This window comes from Ochotona princeps, chromosome 4, assembly GCF_030435755.1.
Source record: "Ochotona princeps isolate mOchPri1 chromosome 4, mOchPri1.hap1, whole genome shotgun sequence".
NCBI lineage: Eukaryota > Metazoa > Chordata > Mammalia > Lagomorpha > Ochotonidae > Ochotona > Ochotona princeps.
Window position 1 is genome coordinate 47,322,602 of NC_080835.1, and position 17,590 is coordinate 47,340,191.

General features: G+C 47.3%; 1 protein-coding gene across 2 annotated transcripts in view; it reads left to right on the forward strand.

Moving 5' to 3' along the window:
* The first annotated feature begins 12,051 nt into the window (after positions 1 to 12,051).
* SCUBE2 (signal peptide, CUB domain and EGF like domain containing 2) overlaps positions 12,052 to 17,590 on the forward strand; it is a 65,940-nt gene continuing 60,401 nt past the window's right edge. The window contains exons 1-2 of one of the 2 annotated variants that reach the window (XM_036493651.2): positions 12,052 to 12,406; positions 13,456 to 13,578. In XM_036493651.2, coding sequence (XP_036349544.2) covers positions 12,283 to 12,406; positions 13,456 to 13,578 — 247 coding nt within the window. In that variant the 5' untranslated portion in view covers positions 12,052 to 12,282. The remainder of the gene's footprint in view (positions 12,407 to 13,455; positions 13,579 to 17,590) is intronic. The other variant, XM_058662485.1, reaches the window with a different exon arrangement.

Below are 17,590 nucleotides of genomic sequence, written 5' to 3' on the forward strand. Positions count from 1 at the left end.
GGTTGTGAGGGCAGACTTTCTGTTCTAAAGGAAGCGAGAGGAGGAGGAGAGGATGCTAAGGGAGAAGAGCCATCTGGCTGCGTGTCATGGTGTGCTTTGGAATGCAATCAGAATGGCTGGCTCTGTGGCAGCCATCTTACAGTGACGATCAGAGCAAGCACAGAATGTCTACGTTCAGGATGATGGGGCAGACATGTGAGAGGAAGCCAGTTTTACTGATGGCAGTGTTTCTTGATTCAGTATAGATGCTGTTCCCTGGACTTTTCAAATACACAATGCATTGCCTTATTTTTTCTTCTTTTTTAAAAAAGATTTATTTATTTTTACTGCACAGTCAGATGTATATAGAGAAAAGGAGAGACAGAAAAAAATATCTTCCATCTGATGATTCACTCCACAAGTGACCACAATGGCTGGTGCTGAGCTGATCCAAAGCCAGGAGCTCTTCTGGGTCTCTCATGCGGGTGCAGGGTCCCAAAGCTTTGGGCTGTCCTCGACTGCTTTCCCAGGCCACAAGCAGGGAGCTGGATGGGAAGCAGGGCCGATGGGATTAGAACCGGTGCCTATACGGGATTCTGGCGCGTTCAAGGTGAGGACTTTAGCTGCTAGGCCACTGTGCTGGGCCCACCTTATTTTTTTTTTCTAAACAAAGATTTTGTTTGTTTGTTTGTTTGTTTGAAAGGCAGAGTTACAGAGAGAAGGGGAGAGAGAGAGAGGGAGAAAGGTCTTGCATCTACCAGTTCACTCTCCAAATGGCTAGAGCCAGGGCGAGCTGAAACTGGGGCCAAGAGTTTTTGCTACCTTCTCAGGTAAGGAGCTGGATGGGAAACAGAGCAACCAGGCCTTGAAGTGGCACCCATATGGTGTGCTGGCATTGTAGACAGTGGCTTAACCTGTTAGCCCCAATCAGTTTGGGCAGTAAGTTGTCAGTTATAAGTATGCCCTAATCGTTTTATCACCTTTTCTAAGCAAAGAGAAAAATTTCTCTTTAGGTATCTGTTGTGTTTTGTTGATGTACTTCTGGGACTTGTAACATGTTCTAGAATGCATTTTTTAATAGTTTATACTCTTTTTAAAAGATTTATTTAAGGGCCCAGCGGCGTGGCCTAGTGGCTAAAGTCCTCGCCTTGAACGCGCCAGAATCCCATATCGGCGCTGGTTCTAATCCTGGCAGCTCCACTTCCCATCCAGCTCCCTGCTTGTGGCCTGGGAAGGCAGTCGAGGACGGCCCAAAGCCTTGGGACCCTGCACCTGCACAGGAGACCTGGAAGAGGCTCCAGGTTCCTGGCTTCAGATCGGCTCAGCTCCGGCCATTGCGGCCACTTGCAGAGTGAATCAATGGAAGAAACATCTTCCTCTCTGTCTTTCCTCTTCTCTGTATATTGACTCTCCAATAAAAACAAAAATTTTAATAAATCTTTTTTTAAAAAGATTTATTTATTTTATTACAAATTCAGATATACAGAGAGGAGGAGAGAGAGAGAGGAAGATCTTCCATCCGATGTTTCACTCCCCAAGTGAGCCGCAACGGCCGGTGCTGTGCCGATCCAAAGCCGGGAACCTGGAACCTCTTCTGGGTCTCCCACGCGGGTGCAGGGTCCCAAGGCTTTGGGCCGTCCTCGACTGCTTTCCCAGGCCACAAGCAGGGAGCTGGATGGGAAGTGGGGCTGCCGAGATTAGAGCCAGCATTCATATGTGATCCTGGTGCATTCAAGATGAGTACTTTAGCCACTAGACTACTGCGCCAGGCCCTCTAGAATGCATTTTAAACATGTTATAATATTTTTAAAAATTTGTTATAACATTTTATAACATTTATAAATGAATATTTAAATTAACATTTTAAAATTTATGAGGTAATTCATATTTGGTTTTGTTTTCTTCATTTCATTGTAAGCACTCTTATCAAGGTGCCTATATGGCACCAGCATTTGAATCAGTGCTTTCCTAAAGCAGTATGATGACTGCATGTAGGCTGAGGCTTGATGTATATGACATGGAAAAGGGAACGTTATCCACGCTTCACAGTAGCCATAGTTGTCTTGCCCAGCACGGTCTATAATCCATTCGGTGTGGGAGGTTGCCTGGAGAAGAGGCAGGTGCTTGAATGATATGAATAGATGAACATCTGTGCATTTGCAACAAAGCAGAAAGTGTGATACACACTCACAAGGCAACCAAAAGATGTCTTCATCATCCAGTGGGTGCTGTGAGCTTCCAGCCTGGGTTACCGTGGGAGCCCACAGTACAAACAGCTGTCATGGGAGGGTGCCCTCCTTCTCCAGGGTCTGACCGACCTGTGATGGGTGTGTGTGTCTGGAACACAGCATGGCCTGCAAGTCCTTCCACTATGGCTTTTTTGTACTTTAAAGACTGATGAGCTGAAAAACTGAACTCAGCCTGGCAGCTGGGGTTCTGGGTGTGGCTGATTTTTGCCTTTGAAATGTACTCACGTGCGATTTAGAAAGTAGAAAACTTTCTGAACTCCCCAACTACTTTTCGCTTTGTTTTGTTCATGAGAAAGACGGTGTAGATGTGTTTGCTGAGAAGCTGTGGTGTGATGACAGCTTCCTTGTCATGATTCTTGGAGTATCAAGTAACATGTCCAGATTTATCTGGGGAGAGTTCAAGTGCCTGCAGTCCTGCCGACTCAACTGAGTTCTACCACCGAAGTGGCTTCATTGGTGAGTCTACTCTCTTGTCTTTCCTCAAAGTGCAGCCTAGAGCTCACTCCTCCAATAATTCTAAATTTTTTGCAAGCTCTCAGCATTTCTGTTTAAACTACCTAGTCACTTTTCACTAGCATAATAAGGGACCTGCCCTCTGGGATCTGGATGGAGCTAGCTTATCTCCCCAAATTCTAGGTTTCTAAACTACAATCACACCATGGGTATAGATTAATAACCAGGTTTCTGCAACAAGCAGGGGCAAGTATCTGCTCCTTGGCACAGCTGAACAGCCTGAATCACGGCACAGGCCAGGGTGGCCTGTATGGCTCCCATTTCCTTAGGGTGGCCAAGGGAAGGGAATCCCTCTCCCTGTGTGCTGCTCTGGGCTGGAGCCCGCAGTCAGCACTTGGCAGGCATCAGCTCACCGTGACTCCCTACAGCCCTCCAAGCAAGCACGGATATCATCAGTTTCCATATGGGGAAACACACTGGCAGACTGTCCAAGTTCCCACAGCCACTCTCTGTGACCGAATCAGAGCTAACGTTCAGCTCTGACTGCCTGAGCACCTCATACTTTCTCACATTTAAAAATACATATTTATTTATTGAAAGATAGTTTATGCATGTGTGTATGTATACATGTACATGTATATAATTACACATTTATATGGAGAGAGAGTAACAATGGCTAGGGCTGTGCCAAGCCCAAACCTTGAATCAGAAACTCCATCTGAGCCTCCCCACATGTATGCAGGGGCCCAAGTACTTGGGTATCTTCCACTGCTTTCCCAGGTACGTGAGCAGGAAGCTGGATTGGCAGTGGAGCAGCCAGGACTCCAACTGGTGCTCCTATTGGAAACTGGTGTTGTAGGCCGTGGCCTAATGTGCTATGCCCTGATGCTGGCCCTGTTTTTGAGATATCCTCTCTTTTTCCAATTATAAAGTAGTTATTCCTGGTGTTTGAAGTAACTTCGACATGCTCCATTCCCCCTTTGATGCCAAGGATGGAGGCATTGTTTGGTTTTTCTGCAAATGTATTTACATAATTGTTATAGTCCCAGCTGCTTCCATCATATATACTGCCCAGTTATTTGTATAAGATGATGAAGTCTATTTGCTTTCTTTTTTTTTCCCTTGAACACTGGTGTGAACAATTGTGAGAGATAAATGATAGACAAACTGGCTTTGTGTTGACCTATTAATAAATGAAAGGGTATCGCAGTTGCCTGCAATAAAATTTCAAAATGAATCAACAGATAATTGAAAGAAACCACAGGTCATATCTTAACTTGTTATCATATTAATAGTCTCTGTGAGCTAATTTCAAAAGATGGTGGCATTTCTACTATCAGAAATATGGCGTGATTATTTTAATCAGAGAGATCACACCAACCAAAGTGTCTGTGTCCGTGTGTGTGTGTGTGTGTGTGTTTGTGTCCATGTGTGTGTGTGTGTGTTTGGATTGCTTATTCTCTTCCCCCGGGCTCTAGGTGATAGTTACCAGTGTTGCCACAAGCATTTAAAAGATGTTATCTCTTGCCTGTTTAGCCCAAGTTGGTCCAGGAGAATAGCTCACTGTGACCATGCCAACAAGTTTAGGGCAACAATGAAATGTCTGTAGTACATTTTGTAGCTGAAATTGAGTATGGGGAAACGTCTAAAACAAGCCCCCTGCAATAAGCATGATTCCCAAACATGGCTGGTATCTGGACTTCATTCACTGTTGGGTTGCTGTGGCAATCACAATGAAAACCACCTGCACTCCAGTTCCATTCCTTCTGCTGTTAGGACAGCATGGTCACAGTATCCACAATGCAGTGTAGAGAGAGAACCGCCAACAGGTGCCCCTCAACCCTGATGTCCCCGCCCTTCCCAGCCCTGTGCTGGTACCCGTCTTCCTAATTTTTTACGTTATCTCTGTAGAGATTCTTCACATACTTACAAGCAGATGCAGCATGGGTTTTTTTTGTCTGTTTGTTTTTCTCTCACATTGCCAGTGTGCCTGCTCTTTCCATGTAGAAGTCCGTCTGGGAGATCTTTCCATATTGAAGCTTAGAGAGAACCTTTATTCATTTTTGTTAGCTGCTTATTCTTTACAGATGTCATAGTGTTTATATCTCCAGTCCACTATTGATGGCTACTTAAGTTGTTTCTAATATTTTGCTGCTACAATGCTGTGATGAATAACTTCATATAACATATGTATGTGTATTTATATTTAATTTTGCACATAAGAAGCTATCTGTAGATGAAACATTATTGGAACTGTTGGGTTAAGTATTTAAGTTTAAATAAATATTTTAAGATTTCTCTTTGTAGAACTTATGCCAATAAATATTCTTAAAATTTTTTTAAATTTTTGATGATGATTACATAGTCAATCAGGGTGGGAAGGATTGAAGGCTAGGGGAAAGTGGGTGAGACCATTGTCTCCAACTTTTCTTTTTCTTTTTCCTGTATTTGGGATAAGGGAAGAAATCACACTCAGCCTTCCAACCACCACAGTACCCAGGGATGGGGAACAGGCACCAATATCAACCCAGGATCTATGATACATAGCATGTCCCAATGGGCTGCCATAGCCTCCACATGTATCAGGGCCTGTGGTCCGCTGCTCTGTCTTTTCTACTGAGGAGGGCACCCTGGGATGCCCGACCGAAGCTCTGCTGGACCCTCGACAGCTAGGGCTCATGGATCTGGCAACCATTGCACAGGTGGGCCGGAGGAGTCAGGCCAGGCAACCCTGGTCCTGCTAGATATCCCTCCTCCTCTTCCCCCAGGGCTCACAGACCTGACACCCACAGCGCATGCAGACCTAAGGGCCCTTTGTCAATACATACTCTGATTGTCAATGTTTGACAGGTCTTTTTTTTCTAGTCTTGCCTTGAGAATGTATTATCAAACTTTAACTTTAAAAGAATATTTGAAAAGCAGTTACACACATATACAAACACACACACACACAGAGAGAGACAGAGATCTTCCATCTGCTTGTCCACTACCTAAATAGCCATAATGGCCAGAGTTGTGCTGGCCTGAAACCAGGAGCCAGAAGCTTCTTCCAGGTCTCCCACTTGGGTATAGGGCCCCAGGCACTTGGGCCATCTTCTGTTACCCTTCAAGGTGCACCAGCAGGGAACAGGGTTGGAAGTGAAGCAGTTGGGACATGAACTGGTGCCCGTATGGGATGCTTGCACCATAAGCAATGGCTTTACCTAATACACCACAGCACCAGTTCGCAAACTTCAGATTTTTGCCAGTGTATTAAGTAAACATTTCCATCTTGGGTGCTTCACTTTGCATTTTATTCATTATGAAAGAAGTTGAAAGTATTTTCTTCTGTTTAAAATTAATTTACATGTCTTATATATTGATATCCTTTGCATATTTTTTGGTTGAATTACTTATCTATACTTACTGAACTTCTGTGATTCTTTATATATGAAGAATTTTGTTCCCTTATCTGTGAAAGCATTTCCACAGTTTATTATTTATTCTTTAATTACAATGTTTTTCTAAAATGCAGAGTGTATTTCACTTTTATGTAGTTTATCTTACTGATCTTTTTGTGGTTTGTAGATTTTAAGTCACTAGAAGACTTTCCTCACTACAAGTTGAAAAGTATTTTCTTAATATTTTTGAGTTAAAAAGTGTACGTATTTGTATTGAAAAGGCAGATATACACAGAGCAGGAGAGATGGAGGGAAAGATCTTCCATCCACTGGTTCACTTCTCAAATAGCTGCAACAGCCAGAGCTGAGCCTATCTTAAGCCAGGAGCTTCTTCTAGGTCCCCCATGCAAGTGCAGGGTCCCAAGTTCTCCACTGCTTTCCCAAGCTGCAAGCAGGGAGCTGGATGGGAAGTGGAGCGGCCAGCACACTAATTGATACCCATATGGGATCCTGGCACGTTCAAGGTGGAGATTTAGCCATTGAGCACGGCACTGGGCCCATATTTTTGAGGTTTATATATTCTAAAAAAGTTAAATTGTTTATCCATTCAAAGGTAAACTTGTGCAGTGTGTTGACTTCAACCTCGTGTTATTGCAATGGTGCCTGTTTGTCCCAGTACCAAGTAATGGTCCACATTTTCTACCGACAACTTGCTGCATCAACTTTATTACATCATATCCATGCACGGCTTCGAGACTGCTTCTGGACATGATGTTCTACTCTGTTAGCATATCCATTTGTATGCCAGTATTATACTGTTTTGATTACTGAGACTTCATAAGATCTTTGAATATCTAGGAATGATGATTTACATCTACAAACCTTGTTCTTTTCTGGACATTGTTTAATTGCTGATTTGCTCCTTCATTTTTCTGTATGAACATTAGAGTCAATTCTCCTGCTCAGAAAAGCTTATTTACTAATATTTGTTGGATTACATTAAAATCCGTATTAACATGTATCACATTCAGGTCTCACATTATCACATTGTACTTTGTAACTTAGGTCAATTGTTATATATCAATTAAAATTATTAAGAAACAAATTTCAAACTGAAATAGAGAGTTGACGTCTTTAGGATATTGAATATTTCTTTATTTTTTATTATTTTTTTTTATCACAAAGTCAAATACACAGAGAGGAGGAGAAACAGAGAGGAAGATCTTCCGTCTGATGATTCACTCCCCAAGTGAGCCGCCACGGGCCGGTGCTGTGCCGATCCGAAGCTGGAAACCAGGAACCTCTTCCAGGTCTCCCACGCGGGCGCAGGGTCCCAAGGCTTTGGGCCGTCCTCGACTGCTTTCCCAGGCCACAAGCAGGGAACTGGATGGGAAGTGGAGCTGCCGGGATTAGGACTGGCGCCCATATGGGATCCCGACGGCGTTCAAGGTGAGGACTTTAGCTGCTAGGCCACACTGCTGGGCCCATGAATGTTGTTTCAAATACCCTTTAAGTGTCTGTGGAAAAATTATATGCTTTGCCTTTTAAAATCTGTCACAGTTAATTATGTGAGTTAATTTTCTAATCGTCAACCATTTTTGCCCTCTGAAATATGTCCTACTTAGTCATGGTAATAATTTTTTATTGAGGGCTTTTAATTGATGGCCGTAAGTGCTACAGCTTTTCTTTTTAAAAATTTATTCATTTTCATTGGAAAGGCAGATTTGTAGAGAGAAGGGGAGACAGAAAGAACTTCCGTCCACTGGTTCACTCCCTAAGTGGCTGCAATGGCTGGAGTTGCACCAATCTGAAGCCAGGAGCCAGGAGCTTCTTCTGGGTCTCCCACATGGGTGCAGGGTCCTCAGGCTTTATGCCATCCTCTGCTGCTTTCCCAGATCACAGTCAGGGAGCTGTTTCGGAGTGAAGCAGCCAGGACAGTGCCTATATGGGATCCTGGTGCTTATAGGTGGAGGATTAGCTAGTGAGCTATCATGCTTACCCCATAAAGCTTCTCTCTTTCTTCCTTTTTCTTTCTTTTCTTTTCTCTTCTTTTCTTTTCTTTCTTTCTTTCTTCCTTTCTTTCTTTCTTCCTTTCTTTATTTTACAACTTTTCCAATGTATAGCATTACTACATTTTAGATCAATGATATACCTTTGTCACAGAAAGAATTGAAAGGTTTTTCCTTATGCTCTGGAATAGTTAAATGCCCTAGACTTATCTGCTTTGTACAGGTTTGTCAGAAGTCCCTCTGTGATGCTCCCTTGGCCTGTTGTTGTTGATGAGTAGGAAGCTCCTTGACGTACAAACTGGCCTCCATCATTTCTCCCTCTTCTGGGACCAATTTTATTTGCATGACTCTTTTGCTGTTTGGAATTCTTGGGCTTTTGTTCTCATAACTGCTTTTATAATATAACCTTCCATGATGGGCTTCATTCTCCATTTATTATTTTTAAAATTTATCTATTTCTCCTGAAAGAATTACCTAGAAAGCAAGAGATGAGCAGAGATCTTCCATCTGCTGGTTCACTCCCCAAATAGCCTGTGAAATTCCAAATCATTTTATCTTTGAACTTCCTTTTTGTAAATGAAGTCTAATAAGGTAGTTGTGCTTGCATGCTGCAAGTGGAGATAAACTGCATGTCAGTGTGGCCATTTGGAGAGTAAAATAACAGATGGAAGATTCTCTTTCTCTCTCTAAGAAGGATTTATTTATTTCGATTTGAAAGGTAGGTCTACAGAGAGAATGAGACAAAAATGTTCCATCCATTGATTTACTCCCTAAATGGTTGCAATAGCCAGAGCTGAGCTTCCTCTGGGTCTCCCACATGGATGCAAGAGCCCAAGGATTTGAACCATTCTTCGTTGCTTTCCAAGACCATAAGCTCGATCAGAAGTGAAGTATCCAGGACACGAACCTGCATCCATATTGGATGCCAATGCTTCAGGCAGAGGATTAACCCGTTGAGCCACAATGCTAACCCCAAGATACCTGTTTCTGCGTCTCCTTCTTTCTCTGGAACTCTGTAACTCTGCTTGTCAACAGAAAACAACATAAGCATCTCCTCCCTGGCCACACAGTCCCAGGCATCAGCACTGCTGCCAGGGTATAGGGACGAAGCAGCACCTCACATCCAATTCGGACTTCCGAGGAGTTGCCCAGGAGACACTTGTGGCAGCCATCCTCAAAGGAGAAGCTGTGAGTACAAGAGCAGGCGATGCTTCCCTTCTGCAGAAACTCTATGGACCTGCTCACCTAAAGACCCACATGTCTCGCTGGCAAATCATTACTTATTCAGGGAATGCATCAGGAAACTTCTTTGGGGTGCAATGCTGTTGATTCAGCAACTGCTGTCTTAGTGTTTTCCAATGTTTGTGAAGGCCTGCTTCTTGCAAAGGGAGCAGCATGAGGCAGGGGAAGGATGAGGGAGGAACAGCAAGGCACTAGCTGAGTCCGAGGTCACCAGGGCAGAGTCTCTGGAAAGGAGAGGAGCAATGATCACAGAGGCCCAGCTGGGCAGGCCTGCGTCTGTGTGCTTATTGAGGGAAAACATGGCTGCATCAAAGCGCATGAAAGTGTATTAAGCTGATGCCATTGTTCCTAATTTTACATGTGTATAAACCCATATAATCACCATGCGGGTCAAGATCTAGAACATGTCTACCATTTTGGAAATTCCTTCATTTCCTTCTCAAATCAGCCCCCATCCCCAGAGGGAACTGCCGCTCCACTGTTCATTAGTTCTGCATCTTAAACTTCACAGAATATGTACCCTTTTCTGTCTGGCTGCTATCACTCCACATGGGGTTCATGAGATGTCCCCAGGTGCTGCATGTATCAGAGCTTGTTCATCCCACGATGTGCTTGTTCAAAGCAGGGTGAGACCAACGAGGAATCCCAAAGTAGGTGGATTGTTGAGGCCCTAGGCTCAGGCATCAGGCACGGTGAGAGGGGATGGTTTTGAGAAGTGGTAGGAGGGTGGAATTGATTGGCCTGTCCAGATGGGGTGGGCAGGGAAAGAGACTAGGGTCCAGGTTTCTGATAGGGTGTGGGCAGAACAGCAGGGCTCTTCTCTAAAGGAGAGCAGAAGCGAGCTTGGGGAAGAAGATGAGCCTCAGTTTGAACAGTGGGATTGGAGGGACCTATAGAGTCAGGGTCAACATTCAGCTGCAATTTGATGCTTGGGACTGGGCGGGGAGGGGGGGAGGGGCAGGCTCAGGAATGGAGAGATTGAGTGACGCGCCCAGGGGGAGGATGCAAAGACAAGATGCCAAGAAGATGATGGAGAAGGAATTTTCTAGGTGCTTGAGCCAGGGAAGGGAACTCTCTGCACAGGCAAGAAATAGCACTCCAGAGGCTGCTGAGGGGTTAGGGAAGATGGGTGCTGGGTGTCTGGGAATGCAGGTTCACACAGGCTCTCCGGGTTTGCCCACAGAGCCTGGGCTGGCCAGGCAGCCTCTCCCGCAAACCCAGACACAGTTCACAGCTTCTCAGCCTGCAAGGAGAGGGAGAGTAAGTGTCAGCTTCAGCCCAGGAAGTTGGTGAGAACCTCAGCAGTGCAGCAGACAGCAGCTGGGGCATGGCCAGGATGTCTGGACGTCTGAATCCAGCTTGGCTCTGGCCACCTTTCTTAGGTGGATTTTCTCACATGTAAACCATGCTACTTTAACCTCAAGTCTCACAGAGGTGGTCCAGGACTCCAGGAGCCAACCAGCGCAACGCATGATTGGGTGGAAGTAAGGGAAAATGGAAGAGATTCACAATATTTTTTGAGATCTGTGCCAGTGGTGGACTTTTCCGGAAAGGATGAATGTTTTAAGACTACCTCTCCAAACAAAACAAAGCAAAACACCCACTCTTGTTGTTAGTGTTCCTGCTGCTGTATCAATTTAGAGAAAAACAGGGAAAAGAATAAACAGCCCACATCTTATTTCTTGAGCAGGCCTAGAGGGCTGAGAAGGCCTTGTTAGAATTTAATGGGCAGCTTTATGTAGCTGTATGCTTTGACTGGCGCTAACGAGGTCTGTGGAGCACACAATGGGCAGTTTCAAGTTGGATCTTAAAAGAAATAACTTTGATCATTTCAAGAGCAATGAAGCCTGCTACAGCGGAGAGAAAAGGTAGTGGTAATTTATGGCCACCATTAAGGATGCAGAGACAAAGGCAGGGGGGGCGCGAAAACGTTTCACTAAGTGAAGATTTACAAATGGGTAACATCCATCCCATTGGCCAGAAATAGCTAAGCACTCCTCTCGGCACCCAACAAAAGAGGGTGGGAGGGAGAAGCAGAGCAGAGAGGGATGCAACCTGTTTGCCTGCGCCAGCCATGAAAAGGTCTAAAAGAAAGCAAGCACAGAAAAGTCACTTTCTCAGATATTCCATCTGCCACCCCCCTTTGGGGGCTGGGACCTCTGGGTGGCTCTGAGGGTGGAAGGCTCCAAGCAAGGTCTTAGGTGTTTATTATGTGTTTTTGTGCATGAACCAGAGGGACAATTTTTGTGACATTCCTTCACCCCTCCCCCGAGTACCTAAGAGAGGGAGAATATGGGAATACTAACAACAACATCAAACCAACTAGGAAAAGGTGGATTCAATATGGGCACACCATGTTTGGGGGCCTTGAGAACGACTGCAGTTGTCCCCAGAGAGCTGCTAAGGATACAGGGTTCCAGCCACCTGTGTACCAGGAAGGCCCACTGCTCCTATTCCCTCATGGCGTTGGGGTTGGTGGACTGACAGGACGCTTGTGGTGTGAGGGGGTGTGTCTCAGTGTTTCCTGCCGGAACAGCTGAGGGTCCCCACACCTGAGGACCGGGTCAAGTTGGAGGCCACGGCAAAGGCGGAGGTAGGAGCCGGGTGCCCCGCGCGATGTGGCCGGTGTGGGGGCAGGGTGTACCAGCTGCTCAGGGCGTGGGATGGGTGGAGGGCAGGACGACCCGCCCTGAGGGGCTGACAGTGCCCTCGCCCTCGGCCCGGTGGCCGCGCCCTCTGCCCGGGCAGGGAGGGGCGCCAAAAGGGGCGGCACTGCCCCCTGCGCCGCCCGCCCTGGCCCCGGGGAGGACCGTGTGAAAATGAGGCCGGGGCTCGGGGGGCGGGCGGAGCCGGGTCCGACAGGAGCGCGCCGGGCAGGGCGCCCGCACACCTCCCCGAGCCACTGCTGCGCTCACCACGCTCCCCACGCTCCCGTGCTCCACCGCCACTGCCTCTGCCGCTGCGCCTGCCATGGGGGTCGCGGGCCGCGGCTTCCCCGGGCCCGCCCAGGCGCTGCTACAGATCCTGCTGCTGCTGCTGCTGCCGCTGCCGCTGCTGGCGGCTACCGTCCCTCCCGGCCAGGGGCCGCCAGAGGGTGAGTGTCCAGCCTGGGGCGCACCTGGCACGGCTCTGGGGCGCAGAGAAGGAGTTCCCGAGTCCGCCCTGAGTGGGTCCACGCAGCCCTCAGGAGCCTTCACCCGCGCCGGCGGAGCTGAGACGCCGCCGCGGCTCGGGGCCTCCCTCGGCGCAGGGCTTGGGTCTCTCACAGCCTCGGACCCGGCCGGTTGACAGTTCCCGCCCTGGCCCCAGCGGCCCAGGGCTGAGCAACGCGAGGAGCACCCCGGGGCTCGTGCCGGCCGGGGTGGAGCCCAAGGGCCTGACGGGCACACTATCTGAGGCCGCGCTGCGGTGCCCTCACTCTTGGCCTCTGGGGCGGAGAAGCGCTCCTGCAGGTTTCACGCTAGGCTCCCTGGCACTTGGCGAGCTGTGGAACTCGCGCAGCCGCTGTTGGAGGGGCCAAGGGTGGCCTTAGGCCACTGGGCGGCAGAGCTCTGGGCGCGGGTCACTGAGGCCACTTGAGTTGTAGACCCGCACCCCGGGGTGGTGTCAGCACCGGGGCGGGTTTCCCGGTTGAGATGAGGGGTGGGGCTGAGGTGGGGGATTGGGTCAGGCTCCCTTGCACCCCCAGTCCTGGGAGGACTGACAGCTGCCAACCTTCCAGAATGTTCAGCAGGCATTCACACGGGCTTCTCGTGTCCCAGGTAGGGGCTGGCGTGTCTGTTGTCAGGTGAGAAAATAGAACAAAAGCTCCGTGTGTGTGTGTGTGTGTGTGTGTGTGTGTGTGTGTGTGTGTGTGGTGTTGTGAAAGAGGGGATACTTCCCACACCTCGAACAAGTGGTAGGCTCCCTGGAGGAGGTAGAGTAGAGCTAAATCTCCAAGACCTGTAGAGAGGGTGGTGGGGATGGGGAATTGCAGAGGCAACAGGCCATGCCTGACAGTGGTATGGGTCCTCTCTGGGCTGGCCAGCATGGGTGGCGGGAATGGGGTGGACAAAGGGCAGCCAGTGCTAGGGAGGGACTGGGGAAGGTCACACAAGGTGTGCTTGGAGCAGCATTTGCAGGGGTCACTGTTCTGTCTTACAGATGTGGATGAGTGTGCCCAGGAGCTAGATGACTGCCATGCTGATGCCCTGTGCCAGAACACACCCACCTCCTACAAGTGCTCCTGCAAGCCTGGCTACCGCGGGGAAGGCAGGCATTGCCAGGGTGAGTGACTTGGGGCTGTTGGGGGTGAGCCAGCAGGGCACAACCCAGCTCCTTAGCTTGCCAAAAATTTTAAAGAAAATATATCTGGAAAGGCAGAGTTAAAGAGAAAGAGAATCTTCCATCTGCTGGATCACTACCTAAATGGCTATAAAGGTCAGGGCTGGGCCAGATATCCCCAAGCACTTAGGCCACCTTTTGCTGCTTTTCCAGATGTGTTAGCAGGGAGCTGGATTGGGAGTGGAGCAGCTGACACTTGCCCAGCTTTAGGGGATACTCCAAGGCATCCTGCCTTATCATCGGAGTTGCGAGTTCAGAGTTCACGCTGAAAAGGTGTGTGCAGAGGGATATTGTAACCCTCAGTGCGCTCAAAGAGTGGACTCTGCCTGCTGGGAATTAGCTCAGTGTTGTGAGCTGTAGAGTTCAGACCACAGACTGGGCACTCACTGGTGGAGGTGGTCCTTGCGGTGGGAAATCTCCATACACGATGCGAACTTGGAGCCAGTCCCAACACCCATTTGACAGATGGGAACACTGAGGCCCAGGGGCTTATGATCAGTGTCATAGGCTACAGGTGGAAGTCTGATCTCCTACCCCTCCCCCTGCTCTGTTCCATCCCACTCTGCATCCTCCTGTTCACTGTCTCTGTGTGTCTGTCTTGGGTTGGATGAGAAATCTGAACATTTATAGTGACCCAGCTTAGGGAGATGTTCCTAATGGGTGAAGTAGCCTTACTTCCCGGCCTCGGGACCAGACCTTCACAGGTGTGTTGGTAGCAAGAGGCTTACAACTCTAGCATGTGCGTAACTGTGATGGGAACCCATCTGAATATGAGCAGGGCTCAAACCCACCCAGTGACCAACAACACTGCTTCCAAACCCTTGGACTAGCACATTAGCCTTTTTAGATTAGGAGGAGCTTTTGAATACATACTTGATTTGTTGCCACTTCATGATCTAGTCTTCAAGCCCATCTGTTTTATCTCATGGCTTCTGAGTAATAAAGATTCTTGGTACTGGAAGAGTGTGTAAAGGCCAGTGGTTCCTGGAATGTGGTAGTCACTCAAGCCTTCTTTTTATTTAATTACTAAAGCTTATTTTTATTTTGAAATAAGATAGAAAGAGCTGGAGATCTTTCATTTGCCAGTTCACTCCCCAAATGCCTGTAGTATCTAAGGTTGGATCAGGCTGGGTTAGGCGGGGTCAGGCTGGGTCAGGCTGAAGCCAAGAGCTAGGAATTCAGTCTGGATCTCCCACCTGAATGGACAGGGCCTAAGTCCTTGAGCCATTGTCTGCGGCCTCTTAGGGTCTGCATTAGCACGAAGCTGGATTGGAAGTAGAGCCAAGTGCTCCAATATTGGATGTGGGTGTTCCAATTAGTGCCTTAGCCACTCTACCAAATGCCTGCTCCCATTCTTGCTTTTTAATCAGTCACTTAAAAAAAGAGAAGGATTTATTTTAATTAGAAAGGCAGATCAGATTTATAAAGAGAAGGAGAGACAGAGAGAAAGATCTTCCATTCCCTGGTTCACTCCCCAAGTGACCACATGGCTGGAGCAGAAGCTATCTAAAGCCAGGAGCTTATTCCTGTTCTCTTATTCAGACTCAGGATCACAAAGCTTTGGGCCATCCTCCACAGCTTTCCCAGGCCACCAGCAGGGAGCTGGATGGGAAGTGGAGCAGACAGGACAGGAACTGGCACCCATGTGAGATACTGATGGGTGCAAGGGGAGGATTTAACCAATTGAGCCATCGTGCTGGCTCGATCACTGATGTCTTAATATAAGATCTTTGCACCTAGGTAACCAAAGCTACAAATGAAATATCTATACATAATGGCTGGGCTCTTGGGAGTCCAAGGCAGGTCTCCCATGTGAATGGCAGGGACCTACTTAAATCATACTCTGCTGCCTCCTGGGTTCTGCATTATCAGGAAGCTAGGAATGGGAGCCAAGTTTGGAATTAAGCCATGTCTTCTGATGGGGTCTGTGGACATCGTTACTGCTGAGCCAAGCACCTGCCTCACACAGGGATTGTTGGCTCTCACCTTGCTAGAAAGAAAGGAGACTGAGAGAGAACACTGAAGGCAGATATGAATAACAGGTGGATGCCAATGAACAGATCTGGGTCTGGTGACACCCGGGAGAAAACCTACCGGAAGTTCTCCTTTTGTCTGGTGAGCAAAGCCCTCCCCTCTCCTCTCCAGCAGACTTTGTATTTCTCTGAGTTCACTTTTGCTCAAACACAGAGCACATACTCTTTTCCTTTCTTTTAATATGATTTATTTATATATTTATTTATTTGCTTACTTATTTAAAAGGCAGAGTTATAGAGAGAGGAAAAGGGGAGAGAGAGATTTTCCATCCATTGGTTCACTCCCCAAATGGCAGAGGTCCATGTACTTATGCCGTCTGCTGATTTCCCAGATATATTTCCAGGAAGCTGGACTAGAAGTGGAGCAGCTGAGATTTGAATCAACATTCATCTGGGCTACCAGCATTGTAAGCAGCTTCTTTTTTAAAATAATTTATTCATTCATTTATGTTTTTATTTTTACTGGAAAGTGAGATATACAGAGAGGAGGAGAGACAGAGAGGAAGATCTGTCCAATGATTCACTCCCCAAGTGATTGCAATGGCCGGTGCTGAACTGATCCGAAACCAGGGGCCAGGAACTTCCTCTGGGTCTCCCACGTGGGTGCATAAACCCAAGTCTTTGGGCCGTCTTTGACTGCTTCCCCAGGCCACAAGCAGGGAGCTGGATGGGAAGTGAAGCAGCCGGGATTAGAACTGGCGCCCATATAAGATGCTGGCACGTTCAAGGTGAGGACTTTTAGCCACTAGGCCATGGCCCCGGGCCCTGTAAGCAGCTTCTTAACCCACTACACTAAATGTAGGTTCCATGAAGACACTTTAATTTTCTATTTTAAACTGTTTGACTTTCTATGGCAATCAGCAGATACTATTTTAAATAATTAAAAATATAAAAAGCATAATATCAACTAAACAAATATTAGGGACTAGCATTGTCATACAACAGTTAAAACACAGCTTGCAACGTGGCATCTCATAAAAGCACCATTGGAGTCCCAGTTACTCCACTTCCGATCCAGCTCCCTGCTAATGCACCTCAGAATTTTTCTGTCTCTCCTTATTTCTCTATAACTCTGCCTTTTAAATAAATAAATAAATCATTTTTACATTAATCTTTTTTGAGGAGGGAGGAGGAGACAGATTTACAGAGATAAGGAGAGACTGAGAGAAAAACCTTCCAGCCACTAGTTTGCTTCCCAGTGGGCACAACAACCAGAGTTGAGCTGATCCAAAGCCTGGAATTAGGAGCTTCTTCTGGGTCTGCCACAGGGTACAGGGTCCCAAGGATTGGGCCATCCTTCACTGCTTTTCCAAACCCCAGAAGTGGAGCACCGGGGGCATGAACTGGTACCCCTATGGAGTCCTGAGGCTTGCAAGAGGAAGATTAGCTAATTGAGTCATCATGCCCAACCCATAAATAAATCTTTTTTTTTTTTTTAAAAACCAGCCAGCCATCTTTTGTACACCATACTGTTAGCTGTAAGCATGTTATTTACACTGTCATTTGCTTTCTTAATATCTTAAATATCTGGCTCCTATTGGAGTATTCATTTATTTGAAAGGCAGATGAGGCAAGGAGGTAGAGGGAGAGAGAGAGAGGATTCACTTCTCAGGCACCTACAATAGCAGGGGCTGCATCGGGCCAACGACAGAAGCCAGAACTCAATCTGGGTCCCCAGTATGGGTGGAAGGGACTCAACCGCTGGAGTCATCTGCTGTTGCCTTCATGGGTGTTTAGCAGTGGAAGACTGGTGCTGGGACAGAGCAGCCTCCTACACCGGTCCTCTGATGTGGGATGTGAGCAGACAAGCAGCTTCTTAGCTACTGTGGCAAATGCAGATCCCTGCCCTAATGCTTCAAACCGAGACTCCAAGAGGATTTGCTCTTTTTGAGTATTTGTAATTTTTATAAACCTAGTGAGGA